Below are 16,711 nucleotides of genomic sequence, written 5' to 3' on the forward strand. Positions count from 1 at the left end.
AGCATTTGCTGATAAAGTGTATAGTCTAAGAATACTTTTTATAGCACATCTGGCAGTTTGAATGATATGATTTACAAATGCTATAAATCGATGTGCTAGCTTTTCCTGTGTTATCAAAGTTTTCAGATAAACCAATATGTGGTATAACTCTCCTAAATTAATTCAGATATCAGTATCTGTTCCACTTAGACAGTGAATTATCTAGCTACATTTTCCCCAAAGTCTGGGTCAATTAGACTTGACCAGATATGCCAGGGCTCTGGTACTAAGAATGACAGAGTTTAGGGCTTCCCTGGTGGCGCAGTGGTTGAGAGTCCACCTGCCGATGCAGGGGACACGGGTTCGTGCCCCAGTCTGGGAAAATCCCACATGCCGCAGAGCGGCTGGGCCCGTAAGCCATGGCCACTGAGCCCGCGCGTCCGGAGCCTGTGCTCTGCAACGGGAGAGGCCACAACAGTGAGAGGCCCGCGCACCGCAAAAAAAAAAAAAAAAAAAAAAGAATGACAGTTTATTAAAAACAACAAACAAACAAAAAAACATTAATAGCATTTCAAGCCTGGTCTGATAATTTTAGGTGTTTTGAAAAAGAATCCTTCTTTTAAGTGGCTATAAAAGATATTAGCACAACATCAAAAATTACAAAATCTATTACTGACTGGATTGCATTTGTACCTTATATGGGGATCTTCCTGAATGAGGCAACTGAGGAGACTTAGGGAAAGTATTTACAATCAAGGCAATAATCTCATCATATTAGCTAATATCCCTTCAGTAAGGCTAAGAGGAAACAGCCGAGAGAATTATAGAAATTTACCTTTTTTTTTAAAAAAAGAAAAAGGTATAGGGCATAACTTTAATTAACATTTATTTAAATATGAGTGATGCAATTTAGGAGGGAGTGTAAAAACAGAAGGTTTAAAGGCCAACAGTTGAACATTACATTGGTTTGCTACACAAATAAAGAAAGATGTGTAGCAAGATGAATCAGCTGTAACAGTGACTTGGTTTAACTAACCTAAAGGCAGCTGGTCTCTCGAGTATGCGGTCTCTCCAAATGATGTTAAATGCTGTGATTCAATGATTAAATATGAAGTATGTTTAAGTGGAGGATGTAATCAGAAGAGCGACACTCTGATGACAGGCAGAGGGTGGGTGCTCAGTGTAGAGGACCCAGCCCACTGGGGGATCTGCACACCCTGCCCCTGGCACTTAGCAGGTTGCCCTCATCACAGCACAAGTCTTGCTGCCAAGGGGTTATACATAGGGTAGGAAGAAGGCACCACTGCAATATTTATCACTTCTTGCCTTGTACCAGAACCAATTACAAAAACATTTTGGAACGCCCTCTTTAAAATATGATATGGATCAAATTTACTGAAAGTGAATGCACAGAGATGATGCAGCATAAAGGAATTCTCCCAGGATCGAAGCCTGGGTGATACTTCCTAACTTATTACAAAGAGAAGAATCTGCCACCAGTGGTAGTTACTTATTTTTGCTGAGGGTCCTCTGCTTTTCTGCGTGCTCCACAATCTTCTCTTCCACATAAAGACCCTTCCGCTTTCGTACCGCATTCATGTACTTCCGGGCCTGGTTCTCAGAATCAGCCTTTTCCCCAAAGTGCAAATACTCCTCCTCAGTGGTTGGTACCCAGAAGGGGTCGCTGGGAATGACCTTGTAAAAGAAGGTGACAGAATGTGCTAGATTAGACAAGTGTACTTTCATCTCAAATGCCAACTCATACAGTCTTAGCTTAAGAATAAAAGTGAAGCAATGAAGAGTTAAGCTTGCTAGAAATGGTAATAAACAAATACGAAGGATCACAGGCGGTATGGACAAATGGAAGTAGATTCAACAAAACTTGTGACATACATATTATTCTTTACTCCTAGAGCCTTTACATAACACTAAGTAAGAAAACTATTAACTTTGAATAATGTAATAGAAAAAACTCTCCCTTTCACTAGGATATACCTGGGTATCAGTGTCACTTCACTAATTTTGCCTTTGTCCTCAGCAAAGACCAACACATGTAAGTCCATTCTTGATTATTCTGAGCTTTTTGCTCCAAAATTCAGTGCAGTATTAGGAGCTCGGTATTGCCTACAGATGAAGACCACATTCCACAAGATCAGCTTTATCAGTAATAACAATGAGATTCTGACTTTTATATGCCTTGTTCTTTTCGTTGTTTTTTCTTACTTCTCAATTGGGAGGAAGGAGGTGCTATTTCTCAAGTGGTCTCAAATCCCAACACTCTCAATTTAAAATGCAGAAATGAAAGAAAAATTTATTTTATAATAGTCACTCTTCAACACAAGAAAAGGAAATTTCTGTGGACCAGGAAGGGAGAGGTTCTTGGAGGGAGAGAAGAGAGCCACAGTAATATGTGAGGGCAAAAGCCCCAACCACTTCCCATAGGGAGCCAAGATAGCTGTGCACCAGGAGGGCCAGGCTTTTACTGCCCACTTAGGATGGGCCCAAAGCCACATAAACCAGGTGTGTGGGGACCAGAACCATCCACTCTTCTCTGGAGCTGGAATAACCATGTCTGCCCAGGGCTGTGGCTGAAAATGAGTTGCAGGTCATGAGATAAAAGCCGTCACCTTCTGAAGATCAGACTCGGCCTGTGCTGAGTCTGTTGTCCTGCACCATCCACACTGGTGAAGGCACCAAGCTGAGCCACTGCAAATGCTACAGTTAGAGCTACGGCACTCAGGAGGACAGAGGAGGAGAGGATTCCTGCTGAAAATGACCCTACCAGTAAGATATACAGAAGACAAAAGGAAATCCAGCACCATGAAAGACAGGTGCCAGACTCAACAAAAGGGAGAATGAATAATCAAATAGAGATAATAAGGTAATCTGAAGAGAAAATTCTAGAGAGTTCATTTAAAAATCCTCCAAGAAATAAAGGAGATGGGGGTGGGGAATAGCATCCACAATACATTAGGCATTTGTGAAAAAGAAAGAACTAGAAATCCCAGAAATTAAAATTTTAGACATTAAAATTAAAAAAAAACAAAGAAACTCAGTGGGTAGGTTAAACAGAAAACTGCTGAAGCGAGAATAAGTAAATTAAAAAGACATTTGATATTCAGAATATATAAAGAACTCTTAGAACTCAACAACAAAAAACCCCAAACAACCCGATAAAAAATGGGCAAAGGACTTGAATAGACACGTCTCCAAAAAGGATATACAAATGGCCAACAAGCAACTGAAAAGATGCTCAACATTATCAGTCATGAAGGAAATTCAAATCAAAACCACAGTGAGGTACCACTTCACACCCACTGGGATGACTATTTAAAAAAAAAAAATGGAAAAAAAGCATTGGTGAGGATGTGGAGAGACTGGAAGCCTCATGCACTGCTGATAAGAATGTAAGACGCTACAGCCACTGTGGAAAAGTCTGGCGGTTTCTCAAAAAGTTAAACGCAGAATTATCATACGATTCCGCAATTCTACTCATAGGTATATACCCCAAAGGACTGAAAATAGGAACTCAAACAAGTATCAATACATATACACGCAAGAACACAGCAGCACTATTCACAACAGCCAAAAGGTGGAAAAGCCTAAAGGTCCATCAATGGACGAACGAACTATGGTATACAGTACATACAACGGGCTGTTACACAGCCATACGAAGAACACTGATACATGCTAAATGTGGATGTACCTCCAAAGCAGTATGCTAAGTGGAAGGAGCCAGACACAAAAGGTTACATATTATATGATTCCGTTTGTATAAAATGTCCAGAAGAGATGAACCGCAGACATAGAATGCAGACTGACGGTTACCCGGGGCTGGTAGGGGAGTCTGTGTGTAAGCCCAGACCCAGGAAGGCTTTGGCACATCTCTAAATCCAAGGCAGGCGCGGAGGCTGGAGCGAATGTAACGCAGGGGTTGACGGTGCTGGTGCTGAAGTCAGATCTGCATGACTGGGGCAAGTTACTTAAAGGCATCTTGTGCCTTAGTTCTCTCGTTTGTAAAGGTGTAATATTAAAAGTCCTAATCTCCTATGATTGTACGAGGGCTAAATGAGATCATCAATTTATGTCAAGTCATGCCAGGGATCCAGTAACAGCACATCACCACTCTCTGACACTGCTGAATTCAAGACTAGGGCTACAAGCGCAAGCACAGTTGAATGGAAGTGGAAGGGGCGAGTCTGGAAAGTGGGTAGTGTCTCTGCGTGCTCTTATGAACCACCAGCCTATTGTGGCTGGAAAAACAGACCCACTCAAAGAACTGCTACTGCGTTCTGTCCCCGGGAGATGAATCCCTTTGCTTCCACAGTCACCTCTGGAGACCTGTCTGCCACTCTCCTCCACCACCCCCAGCCACAACCACATGTCACAACCTCCTAAGTGTGTCAAAGCACAGACCGGTGCCCTCAGGCTGAAGGAGGATGACATGCTAGGTATGAGGACACAAGTGTCATCAGGGTATACGTCTACAGAGGATAAGCAAAATCTCCAAGGTGCCATTAGCCAAGTATTAGCAGGTTGCTGGGGCCCTGCCACCCCCAAGTCTAATGTGACACGGTACCAGAGTAGTGGGGTGATGCTGCGGACCTGCAAGTTCCCACACACCGGTGAGTGGATTCAAGGGTGCTGAGAGGCTGGTGGAAGCCTGGGGGCAGGACAAAGGCAGCTGCGGGTGGGGATTTTGTGGCTAGAGACAAGTGGTTGGTAGGAGAGATTCCTGAAACTGGTTGGTGCCACCACACTGGCCCCAGCAGCCAGATGGGGCTGGACCAGTCAAGCCATTTCCCGGCCAAAGCCACTGAGGATCTAGGGTACTGGGGTGAAGCTGAGGCTCCCCTCCCCCTTTCCACAGAAGGCCCCCTCTTGCTTAGAGAGGGGCAGAAGAAAGTCAGGAAATGGAACATTTACGTGGGCAGTCATCCACAAAGACTATACTTGTAAGAGACTAGTTTTAAGCCAGTTATCAGTGCCCTCCTCTAACTAGTTGGATGATAAACCCATCATAGAATATAAAGAAGCCACATGTTCTTAGCAGGTCTCAGTGGTAGCAGTGAACACATCTTTAATCCAGTTAAAAAAAGGTGACACATTTTATAAAGAGAAATAAGTGAGGTGTTAGTTGGGAGATATCAGACTCAGACTGGCCAACTGAAGGCCAGAGTGTCCTCTTTTCAAAAATGTAACTTCAGAGCTTCAGAAGGGTCCAGTTTCGCCTGGGCCCTCAGTGTATATTTCTGAGGTTTGCTCAGTTTGTTTCCCGAGCCGCCAGGGCCGCTTTCTGTGCCCATCTCCAGCTGCCCGGGGGACTCGACCCGATGCGGGTCAACTGCCCACATCTCTTCTGTCCAGCACGGGCAGCTGCTGTTTTCACCTTCACTCCTCCTGTATCTGTGTGGACATCTGGAAGCTTCTTGCCTCGACATGCCACACAAAGTCTCAGAAAAGGGGCAATGGGGTACACTATACCAGAAAGTGACTGGCCTGGTCCAGTCCCACCTGACCGTGTTAGGGTCATTTTGAATTTTCCCAGTGGGGTGATGACAAGGCCACCCCAAAGGCTATCCAGCTGATGCTCCACAGAAAGGCATCCTTGAGGCGACAGAGCAGAGCTTGCTATCAGTTTGGAAGAAAAGATGCTTTCTTCTAACTGGCTCACCCAGAATTCACGTGCCTACAGTGAGAATGTTTTTTTTTTTGGCAACTCCACAGCCTAAAGAGGATGCCATTTTCTAACTCACAGGAAGAAAGGCACCCAAGTGCTAGCTGTTGCCCTGAGCATTACTACAAAAAAAAAAAAAAAAAAAAAAAAAAAAAGCCTAGAAGAAAAAAGCTTTGGGAGCTCTCTTTCAATACTTTGCCCAATTTTCCCTATGGTTATGGCTGGCAGGTGGCAAACACCATGTCCAAAATACACTTCTTCAGTGCGATTGTGATCACTTCTCCCTTACCCTAACGTGAACTTTAGCCCACCCCTCGGCAGCGAGTCTTGAGGCTATGCTGACATACATGTAGATCAGCACTGGCTGGTAATATTTTTCCTTCTGTGTCTGTTATTAGCTCCTTTTCTTCCTTTTTCATAGAAGGGTAAAACATAGAAAGAGAAATTATGAGATTGCTGACTTCAAAGGTTTCCTCATGGAAAATGCCTGTAATTTTATTTTCTCTATTTTTTGAAGCACTTTCTCTCAAAAGCTCTTGATTGTAAATTACATGGTGTGGTAGAATACAAATGAAAAAAAGTGCCTTGGAGTGAGAAGCCAGATCTCAACAACTGTGTTATTTCTAAACCTAACTATGGGGGAAAACTGAGACAGCCAGAAAAGATCAGATCAATGACACTTAATTATAATGTAGTTTTCTAGACTTTCAAAAGATTTGAAGCTTTTGGGAACAGGACCATGACAGGTGGCAAGGGGATGACAGAAGGATGGTACAAAACTGGAGCAAACTTTCCTTGACTACATTTTTCTCTCAAGTTATTTATTAAAGGGCGGATTTGTAATGATTAGCTGTAACTAAGTCAAAAACGAATATATTTTTAAAACTACTACTAAGTATGTCAGATTAACTTTCAGCCTCCCCGCCCTTTTTTTTTTTAATTTTGAGAAAGAAAGGAGACTGAAAAACCACCATGGTTTTCACGTTGACAAAAACTGCCTGCTTTGTAAAACTTTGCTGTTTTATATTAGCTGTTCCTAAATACTTATTATCCTCTTTTTCTTTGGTATTAGTATTTCAGGTGGGCATACAGATGACCTAGGTTCTGGGGGGAGGGGTCGGTAGGCACACATTTTCTATAAAGCTCAAGACAGTAAATATTTTAGACTGTGGGCCACATGGTCTCTGTTGTAACTACTCAAGTCGGCTTGAAAGCAGCCATATAAAATACGTAAATGAATGGGTATGGCTATATCTGAGTATATTTTATTTACCAAAACAGGTAATGGGTCATAGTTTGCTGACTCCTGAATGAGTTAAGACTATATTGCCCAGCCTCCTTGTCAGATGGAGCCTTGTTAGATGTGGCGGGATGATGTGTTCTGGGCAATGGACTTGGGCAGCATCCTCTTAACGGGACTATGCCCTCTTAACGGAGTATGTCCTCTTCCCATTGCCTATTCTTAATGGCCGGTATGCAGAGGTGACAGTAGGAGGTGAAACAGCCACTCTGGACCATCCAAGTGTTGAGAAAGGCAGCAAAGGAGCAGAAGCCTGGGCTCCTTCCACAGTGAGCTGCACACCAGCCCTGGACTGCCTCCTGAGACTCAAAAGAGAATCTTCTGCTTAATTTGAGCCACTCCACTTTGAGATCCTTTTGATAGAGCAGCCTTATCTGTTTCCAGAATATAGCTGACAATTGGCAAATGGTGAGAAGTTTAGTTTATAGATCTTTAAAAAAATGTGCTTTATAAAGTCACTTTCAAGGAAAAGGGTGACTACAAAATGATGAGGGGACTTCCCTGGTGGCGCAGTGGTTAAGAATCTGCCTGCTAATGCCGGGGACATGGGTTCGAGCCCCGACCCGGGAAGATCCCACATGCCGCGGAGCAACTAAGCCTGGGCACCACAACTACTGAGCCTGTGCTCTAGAGCCTGCGAGCCACAACTACTGAAGCCCGTGCTCCAACAACAAGAGAAGCCACCGCAATGAGAAGTCCGCGCACCGCAACGAAGAGCAGCCCCCGCTCGCCATGAGAAAAAGCCCGCGAGCAGCAACAAAGACCCAACGCAGCCCCGAAGACGCCACGCAGACAAAAATTTAAATTAAAAAATAAATTCATATAAAAAAATAAAATGAGGTATTTTAAACAAACAATAGAATAAATGAATTCAAATATATAATTCTTCCAATAATGATGCCATTATAAGAGCTCTGAATATGTTTTAGATCTGTATTTACAGAGAACCCCGGGGATCACTTAACCTACACGCTCTTTGTTCTGACCAAACATACTATAACCCAGTTTTCTGCACCAGTGCTGATCAAGGACATTTTCTTTTCTTTTTTGAATTTTATTTATTTTTTATACAGCAGGTTCTTATTAGTTATCCATCTTATACATATTAGTGTATACATATCAATTGCAATCTCCCAATTCATCCCACCACCACCACCCACCCCCCGCCACGTTCCCCCCTTGGTGTCCATACATTTGTTCTCTACATCTGTCTCTCTATTTCTGCCTTGTAAACCGGTTCATCTGTACCATTTTTCTAGGTTCCACATATATCGTTAATATACTATATTGGTTTTTCTCTTTCTGACTTACTTCACTCTGTATGACGGTCTCTAGATCCATCCACGTCTCTACAAATGACCCAATTTCGTTCCTTTTTATGGCTGAGTAATATTCCACCGTATATATGTACCACATCTTCTTTATCCATTCGTCTGTCGATGGGCATTTAGGTTGTTTTCATGACCTGGCTATTGTAAACAGTGCTGCAATGAACACTGGGGTGCATGTGTGGTTTTGAATTATGTTTTTTTCTAGGTATATGTCCAGTAGTGGGATTTCTGGGTCATATGATAATTCTATTTTTAGTTTTTTAAGGAACGTCCATACTGTTCTTCCTAGTGGCTGTATCAATTTACATTCCCACCAACAGTGCAAGAGGTTCCCTTTTCTTCACACCCTCTCCAGAATTTGTTGTTTGTAGATTTTCTGATGATGCCCATTCTAACCGGTGTGAAGTGATACCTCGTTGTAGTTTTGATTTGCATTTCTCTAATGATTAGTGATGTTGAGCAGCTTTTCATGTGCTTCTTGGCCATCTGTATGTCTTCCTTGAAGAAACGTCTATTTAGGTCTTCTGCCCATTTTTGGACTGGTTGTTTTAATACTGAGCTTCATGACCTGTTTATAAATTTTGGAGATTAATCCTTTGTCTGTTGATTCGTTTGCAAATATTTTCTCCCATTCTGAGGGTTGTCTTTTCGTCTTGTTTGTAGTTTGCCCTGCAAAAGCTTTTACGTTTCATTAGGTCCCATTTATTTGTTTATTTTTGTTTTTATTTCCATTACTCTAGGAGGTGGATGAAAAAAGATCTTGCTGTGATTTCTGTGAGAGTGTTCTTCCTATGTTTTCCTCTAAGAGTTTTATAGTGTCCGGTCTTATATTTAGGTCTTTAATCCATTTTGAGTTTATTTTTGCGTATGGTGTTAGGGAGTGTTCTAATTTCATTCTTTTACACGTAGCTGTCCAGTTTTCCCAGCACCACTTATTGAAGAGACAGCCTTTTCTCCATTGTATATCCTTGCCTCCTTTGTCATACATTAGCTGACCATAGGTGTATGGGTTTATCTCTGGGCTTTCTATCCTGTTCCACTGATCTATACTTGTTTTTGTGCCAGTACCATATTATCTTGATTATTGTAGCTTTGTAGTATTGTCTGAAGTCAGGGAGTCTCATTCCTCCAGCTCTGTTTTCTTCCCTCAAGATTGCTTTGGCTATTCAGGGTCTTTTGTGTTTCCGTACAAATTTTAAGATGTTTTGTTCTAGTTCTGTAAAAAATGCCACTGGTAATTTGATAGGCTTTGCATTGAACCTGCAGAATGCTTTGGTAGTAGAGTCATTTTCACAATATTGATTCTTCCAGTCCAAAAACATGGTATATCTCTCCATCTGTTGGTATCATCTTTAATTTCTTTCATCAGTGTCTTATAGTTGTCTGCATACAGGTCTTTTATCTCCCTAGGTAGCTTTATTCCTAGGTATTCTTTTTGTTGCAATGGTAAATGGGAGTGTTTCCTTAATTTCTCTTTCAGATGTTTCATCATTAGTATATAGGAATGCAAGAGATTTCTGTGCATTAATTTTGTATCCTGCAACTTTACCACATTCACTGATTAGCTCTAGTAATTTTCTGGTGGCATCTTTAGGATTCTCTATGTATAGTATCATGTCATCTGCAAACAGTGACAGTTTTACTTCTTCTTTTCCAATCTGTATTCCTTTTATTTCTTTTTCTTCTCTGATTGCTGTGGCTAGGACTTCCAAAACTATGTTGAATAACAGTGGCAAGAGTGGACATCCTTGTCTTGTTGCTGATCTTAGAGGAAATGCTTTCAGTTTTTCACCATTGAGAATGATGTTTGCTGTGGGTTTGTCATATATGGCCTTTATTATGTTGAGGTAGGTTCCCTCTATGCCCACTTTCTGGAGAGTTTTTATCATAAATGGGTGTTGAATTTTGTCAAAAGCTTTTTCTGCATCTACTGAGATGATCGTATGGTTTTTACTCTTCAGTTTGTTAATATGGTGTATCACATTGATTGATTTGCCTATATTGAAGAATCCTTGCATCCCTGGGATAAATCCCACTTGATCATGGTGTATGATCCTTTTAATGTGTTGTTGATTTCTGTTTGCTAGTATTTTGTTGAGGATTTTTGCATCTATATTCATCAGTGATACTGGTCTGTAATTTTCTTTTTTTGTAGTACGTCTGTCTGATTCTGGCATCAGGGTGATGGTGGCTTCATAGAATGAGTTTGGGAGTGTTCCTTCCTCTGCAATTTTTTGGAAGAGTTTGAGAAGGATGGGTGTTAGCTCTTCTCTAAATGTTTGATAGAATTCACCTGTGAAGCCATCTGGTCTTGGACTTTTGTTTGTTGGAAGATTTTTAATCACAGGTTCAATTTCATTACTTGTGATTGGTCTGTCCATATTTTCTATTTCATCCTGGTTCAGTCTTGGAAGGTTATACCTTTCTAAGAATTTGTCCATTTCTTCTAGGCTGTCCACTTTATTGGCACAGTTGCTTGTAGTACTCTTAGGATGCTTTGTATTTCTGTGGTATCCGTTGTAACTTCTCCTTTTTAATTTCTACTTTTATTGATTTGAGTCCTCTCCCTCTTTTTCTTGATGAGTCTGGCTAATGGTTTATCAATTTTGTTTATCTTCTCAAAGAACGAGCTTTTAGTTTTATTGATCTTTGCTATTGTTTTCTTTGTTTCTATTTCATTTATTTCTGCTCTGATCTTTATGATTTCTTTCCTTCTACTAACCTTGGGTTTTGTTTGTCCTTCTTTCTCTAGCTCCTCTAGGTGTAAGGTTAGATTTTTTATTTGAGATTTTTCTTGTTTCTTGAGGTAGGACTGTATTGCTATAAACTTCCCTCTTAGAATTGCTTTTGCTGCATCCCATAGGTTTTGGATAGTCATGTCTTCATTGTCACCTGTCTCTAGGTATTTTCTGATTTCCTCTTTGAGTTCTTCAGTGATCTCTTGGTTATTTAGTAACGTACTGTTTAGCCTCCATGTGTTTGTTTTTTACATTTTTTTCCCCTGTAATTGATTTCTAATCTCGTAGCGTTGTGGTCAGAAAAGGTGCTTGATATGATTTCAATTTTCTTAAATTTACTGAGGCTTGCTTTGTGACCCAGGCTGTGATCTACCCTGGAGAATGTTCCGTGTGCACTTGAGAAGAATGTGTAATCTGCTGTTTTTGGATGGAATGTCTTATAAATATCAATTAAATCTATCTGGTCTATTGTGTCATTTAAAGCTTGTGTTTCCTTATGAAGTTTCTGTCTGGTTGATCTGTCCATTGGTGTAAGTGAGGTGTTAAAGTCCCCCACTATTATTATGTTACTGTTGATTTCCTCTTTTATAGCTGTTAGCAGCTGCTTTATGTATTGAGGTGCTCCTATGTTGGGTGCATATATATTTATAATTGTTATATCTTCTTCTTGGATTGATCCCTTGATCGTTATGTAGTGTCCTTCCTCGTCTCTTGTAACATTCTTTATTTTAAAGTCTATTTTATCTGATATGAGTATTGTTACTCCAGCTTTCTTTTGATTTTCCTTTTGCATGGAATATCTTTCCCCATCCCTTCACTTTCGGTCTGTATGTGTCCCTAGGTCTGAAGTGGGTCTCTTGTAGACAGCATATATATGGGTCTTATTTTTGTGTACATTCAGCGAGCCTGTGTCTTTTGGTTGGAGCATTTAATTCATTCACATTTAAGGTAATCATCAATATGTATGTTCCTATTACCATTTTCTTTATTGTTATCGGCTTGTTTTTGTAGGTCCTTTTCTTCTCTTGTGTTTCCCACTTAGAGAAGTTCCTTTAGCCTTTGTTGTAGAGCTGGTTTGGTGGTGCTGAATTCTCTTAGCTTTTGCTTGTCTGTAAAGCTTTTGATTTCTCCATCAAATCTGAATGAGATCCTTGATGAGTAGAGTAATCTTGGTTGTAGCTTCTTCCCTTTCACCACTTTAAATATATCATGCCACTCCCTTCTGGCTTGTAGAGTTTCTGCTGAGAAATCACCTGTTAACCTTATGGGAGTTCCCTTGTATGTTATTTGTCGTTTTTCCCTTGTTGCTTTCAATAATTTTTCCTTGTCTTTAATTTTTGTCAATTTGATTACTATGTGTCTCGGTGTGTTTCCCCTTGAGTTTATCCTGCCTGGGACTCTTTGCGCTTCCTGGACTTGGGTGGCTATTTGCCTTCCCATGTTAGGGAAGTTTTCAACTATAATCTCTTCAAATATTTTCTCACGTCCTTTCTCTCTCTCTTCTCCTTCTGGGACCCCTATAATGTGAATGTTGTTGCATTTAATGTTGTCCCAGAGGTCTCTTAGGGTGTCTTCATTTCTCTTCATTCTTTTTTCTTTATTCTGTTCCGTGGCAGTGAATTCCACCATTCTGTCTTCCAGGTCACTTATGGTTCTTCTGCCCCAGTTATTCTGCTATTGATTCCTTCTACTGTATTTTTCATTTCAGTTATTGTATTGTCCATCTCTGTTTGTTTGTTCTTTAATTCTTCTAGGTCTTTGTTAAACATTTCTTGCATCTTCTCGATCTCTGCCTCTATTCTTTTTCCGAGGTCCTGGATCATCTTCACTATCATTATTCTGAATTCTTTTTCTGGAAGGTTGCCTATCTCCACTTCATTTAGTTGTTTTTCTGGGGGTTTTATCTTGTTCCTTCATCTGGTACATAGCCCTCTGCCTTTTCATCTTGTCTTTCTGTGAATGTGGTTTTTGTTCCACAGGCTGGATTGTAGTTCTTCCTTCTGCTGTCTGCCCTCTGGCGTATGAGGCTATCTAAAAGGCTTGTGCAAGTTTCCTGATGGGAGGGACTGGTGGTGGGTAGAGCTGGTTGTTGCTCTGGTGGGCAGGGCTCAGTAAAACTTTAATCCACTTGTCTGCTGATGGGTGGGGCTGGGTTCCCTCCCTGTTGGTTGTTTGGCCTGAGGCAACCCAACACTGGAGCCTACCTGGGCTCTTTGGTGGGGCTAATGACAGACTCTGGGAGGGCTCATGCCAAGAGTACTTCCCAGAACTTCTGCTGCTAGTGTCCTTGTCCTCATGGTGAGACAGAGCCGCCCCCCCCTCTGCAGGAGACCCTCCAACACTAGCAGGTACGTCTGGTTCAGTCTCCTATGGGGTCGCTGCTCCCTCCCCTGGGTCCCGATGTGCACACTACTTTGTGTGTGCCCTCCAAGATCGGAGTCTCTGTTTCCCTCAGTCCTGTCGAAGTCCTGCAATCAAATCCCGCTAGCCTTCAAAGTCTGATTCTCTAGGTATTCCTCCTCCCGTTGCCGGACCCCCAGGTTGGGAAGCCTGAGGTGGGGCTTAGAACCTTCACTGCAGTGGGTGGACTTCTGTGGTATATTTGTTCTCCAGTTTTGAGTCACCCACCCAGCGGTTATGGGATTTGATTTTATTGTGATTGCACCCCTCCTACCATCTCATTGCGGCTTCTCCTTTGTCTTTTGGTTGTGGGGTATCTTTTTTGGTGAGTTCCAGTATCTTCCTGTCGATGGCTGTTCAGCAGTTAGTTGTAATTCCAGTGCTCTCGCAAGAGGGAGTGAGCACACATCCTTCTACTCTCAAGGCCATCTGAATGAGATGGACGACTTGTCATCTCTAAGATATTCAGAAGCATGAGCTGCAAGTTCTGAAGGCAGTTTTCAGCAATGGCAGCACGAATGAAGAAAGTGTTTCACTTCTCAAGGTCATTACTTTGAAGTGGAATAAGTCTCTCTTCAGTTCTAAGCATCATTTAGCTGCACTGTCCTGTAATCACACGTCTGGTCACTAAAACACGTGGGGGATAACGCTAATGTTTTTCATTAGGAACATCAGTAATATATTTACACTATAGACATAGTTCTTCAGAAGTTGCCTTTATAAATCCATTCCTTCTACTTCTTACTGGTTTGTGTTTTTATGTAAAAGTTGAGTGCCAAAAAGCAAAACCAAAAAGCTAGACGTTTGGATAAGTGGGAAACTACTACCCCATAAGTGTGGGCATTAACAAATAACTTAAATGTTTTGTGCTACTGTTTTCTACATAATGAAGTACAGCAATGGCATCTATTCAGATATAGGCCAATAAAACCATCAAAACATCATTTAGTTTCTAGAAAAAGATGCAAGAAAAATTTCATAGTAAATCAGTGTTAAAATGTAGTTTGTACTGACAACCAAAAAAATGTAACCTAAATCAGAACAACATTAACTTTAGTTCTATCAAGTACTAAGAACGTAACTTTCTCTTTTCAAGGAGAAGCAGACACAGTGGAGTGTTTTGGACTAGCAACTTCACTTGTATCAATTTAGATGATATGAACTTGCCCAACTAAAATCAAATTTGCCCTGTCCAAAGTTAGTTTTGCTGAAGTGTCACCTTTCTTTACTTTGCCAGATTCACTTGACTATAGAATTCATTTTAAAGAGAAAGTTCTCCCTCAATTATTCCCATTCCTCTATACTGTCTAAATTTAAACTGCTCGTTGGAAGCATTCTAGAGAAAGGGACCCAGCTGGCTAAAGAAAGTGAAAGGAGTAAAAAGAGCTTAGCACTGAACCCAAACCATGAGCTTTGTTTATAAATAGTTTAAGGAAAAAGTCTGGATTTGTGTGAAGTTGAGTGCAATGCCACACTGCTGAGAGAGAGCCAAAAGGAACATGACAAGGACTCTAAGAATGTTGACAAGAAAACAATCTTCATGCCAGGGAGGGCCTACCAGTGTCAGGCACTAGGCTAGATATTCCATATACCTTATATCTCAGGGGCAAAACAAACTCAGGGAGGTTCCACAATTTGTCCAAATAAGTGGCAGAATTAATATTTGAAACCAGGACTTCTCAACACCAAAGTCAATGCTCCTTCCACTAAACTATACACCTCCACGGTACAAGAGAATAATGTGAAGTTACTTAGGTTCCCTGTAAACAGTGACAACAGAACTTTCTTAAAATCACCTTTCAAACTTACAACCTACAGTTTAAGAATGCTATTCCTGACCTTCAGGCTTTGTCTTGAAACATAACACATTGCTTTCTGCTCATGCCCTACAGCTTTCCTTCACTGCTTCTCACACAGGCACCCTCCAACCCAATGTCCTTCTCTCCTCCTTAGCTGCTTTCAGGATCTGTTCACAAAGGCCGGTCTGACCTCCCCGTCCTTTCTTGTTATTATTTTCTTGACCTAAGTTAAAAAACAACGTGTTCACAATCTTGTCTTCTCTCCCAAGCAATGTGGACCTGTTAAGTTTGCATTTCTGATTACAGATAAGGTTTGCCTTTCACCTACCTTTCCCTACACTGACACTGAAGTGTTTTGATGAGCCATTTTATTCCACAACACTTGAAAGCCACAGGAGCCTCGAATCTCTATAATGGGGACTGAAGAATATGTAACACGTAATAATTTAAAGGTGCCCCTTGTAAGAAGCATAACTGTTTGCCTTTAAATGCTAGAAGTACTTTTTCCCCAGAAGAAACAATACCTTAAAGTTTCACTTTCAAAATATCTGTGGTTTTCTTATCTACAATATTACCTTTGGAGGGAAAAAAGGGATTAAATGTTCTGTCTTAAATTTTACATCAAATGAAAAAAAAAAAGAATATATATGTGTGTGTGTATTACAAAGCGCATATAACCTAAGGCTCATTCAATCTGGATGAAAAAATGCCATCTGCTTTGTCCTGTCCATTTGACTGAGCAGAGCCAGAGGAAGGCCACATGGCCTGGGAAGTCGTCTGCTACTCTTGGCGCCATCTATAAGGAAGCACATCCGTAGATGCAAAGGAAGGAACGAGGATTTGGATTCTTACCTCCCAGTGGCTAAATATCAGCTGCGGGCTGGCCAGGCCACTTGTCCTCTTCCTAATTTCATCAGCAAAGCCAAAGCTTTCGGCCACGGGCAGCACAGCCTTGATGATGAACATGTCCGTCCCCTCTTTCATTTCCTCTTGTAGCACTCGACCTTCTCTCTTTGACAAGACCGCATAAACCCGACCTGCAAAGCCACATACACCTTTTAAATTCATTGACCGGTTACATGTCTTGAGCGACACAAAGATGGGACTACTCCTGTACCCTGTTAACAATCAACTAATGATTAACTTTGTTCCCAATAATTTTGGTTTACAGAAGCATGGGAAATTTTCAAGTGTTTATTTAAACAGTAAAGCATGACAATTATAGAAAAATTAGAAACAAATGATAACAAAAGGTGAAATCACCCCAAACTGCTTTACCCAAGGACAATCCCCTCAACACAGTGTGAGAAGCAGGAGACTTTAAAAGGACCTTTCGATATAATTTCACTACGAGGTGTCTTTGGGTCTGAAATCCAACGAGAAGAGGGTGACTGAGCTTTGCAAATGTTAAAATATTCTAATAATTTCAAGACATTATTAATGTGATGATAACTATCATGATGACAAGCTATTTGGGACTAGTAAGC

The 16,711-nt window shown here is 41.1% G+C and overlaps 1 protein-coding gene across 2 annotated transcripts in view; it reads right to left on the reverse strand.

The window, feature by feature from the left end:
• Window positions 1–279: 279 nt before the first annotated feature.
• EFL1 (elongation factor like GTPase 1) overlaps window positions 280–16,711 on the reverse strand; it is a 136,859-nt gene continuing 120,427 nt past the window's right edge. Inside the window, exons 19-20 of one of the 2 annotated variants that reach the window (XM_060005337.1) lie at window positions 16,077–16,261; window positions 280–1,674 (exon numbers count right to left, since the gene is read on the reverse strand). In XM_060005337.1, the coding sequence (XP_059861320.1) occupies window positions 1,486–1,674; window positions 16,077–16,261 (374 nt within the window). In that variant the 3' untranslated portion in view covers window positions 280–1,485. Of the gene's footprint in view, window positions 1,675–16,076; window positions 16,262–16,711 lie in introns of those variants that run through there. The other variant, XM_060005338.1, reaches the window with a different exon arrangement.

The sequence above is a fragment of the Delphinus delphis genome, chromosome 2, assembly GCF_949987515.2.
Source record: "Delphinus delphis chromosome 2, mDelDel1.2, whole genome shotgun sequence".
Lineage (NCBI taxonomy): Eukaryota > Metazoa > Chordata > Mammalia > Artiodactyla > Delphinidae > Delphinus > Delphinus delphis.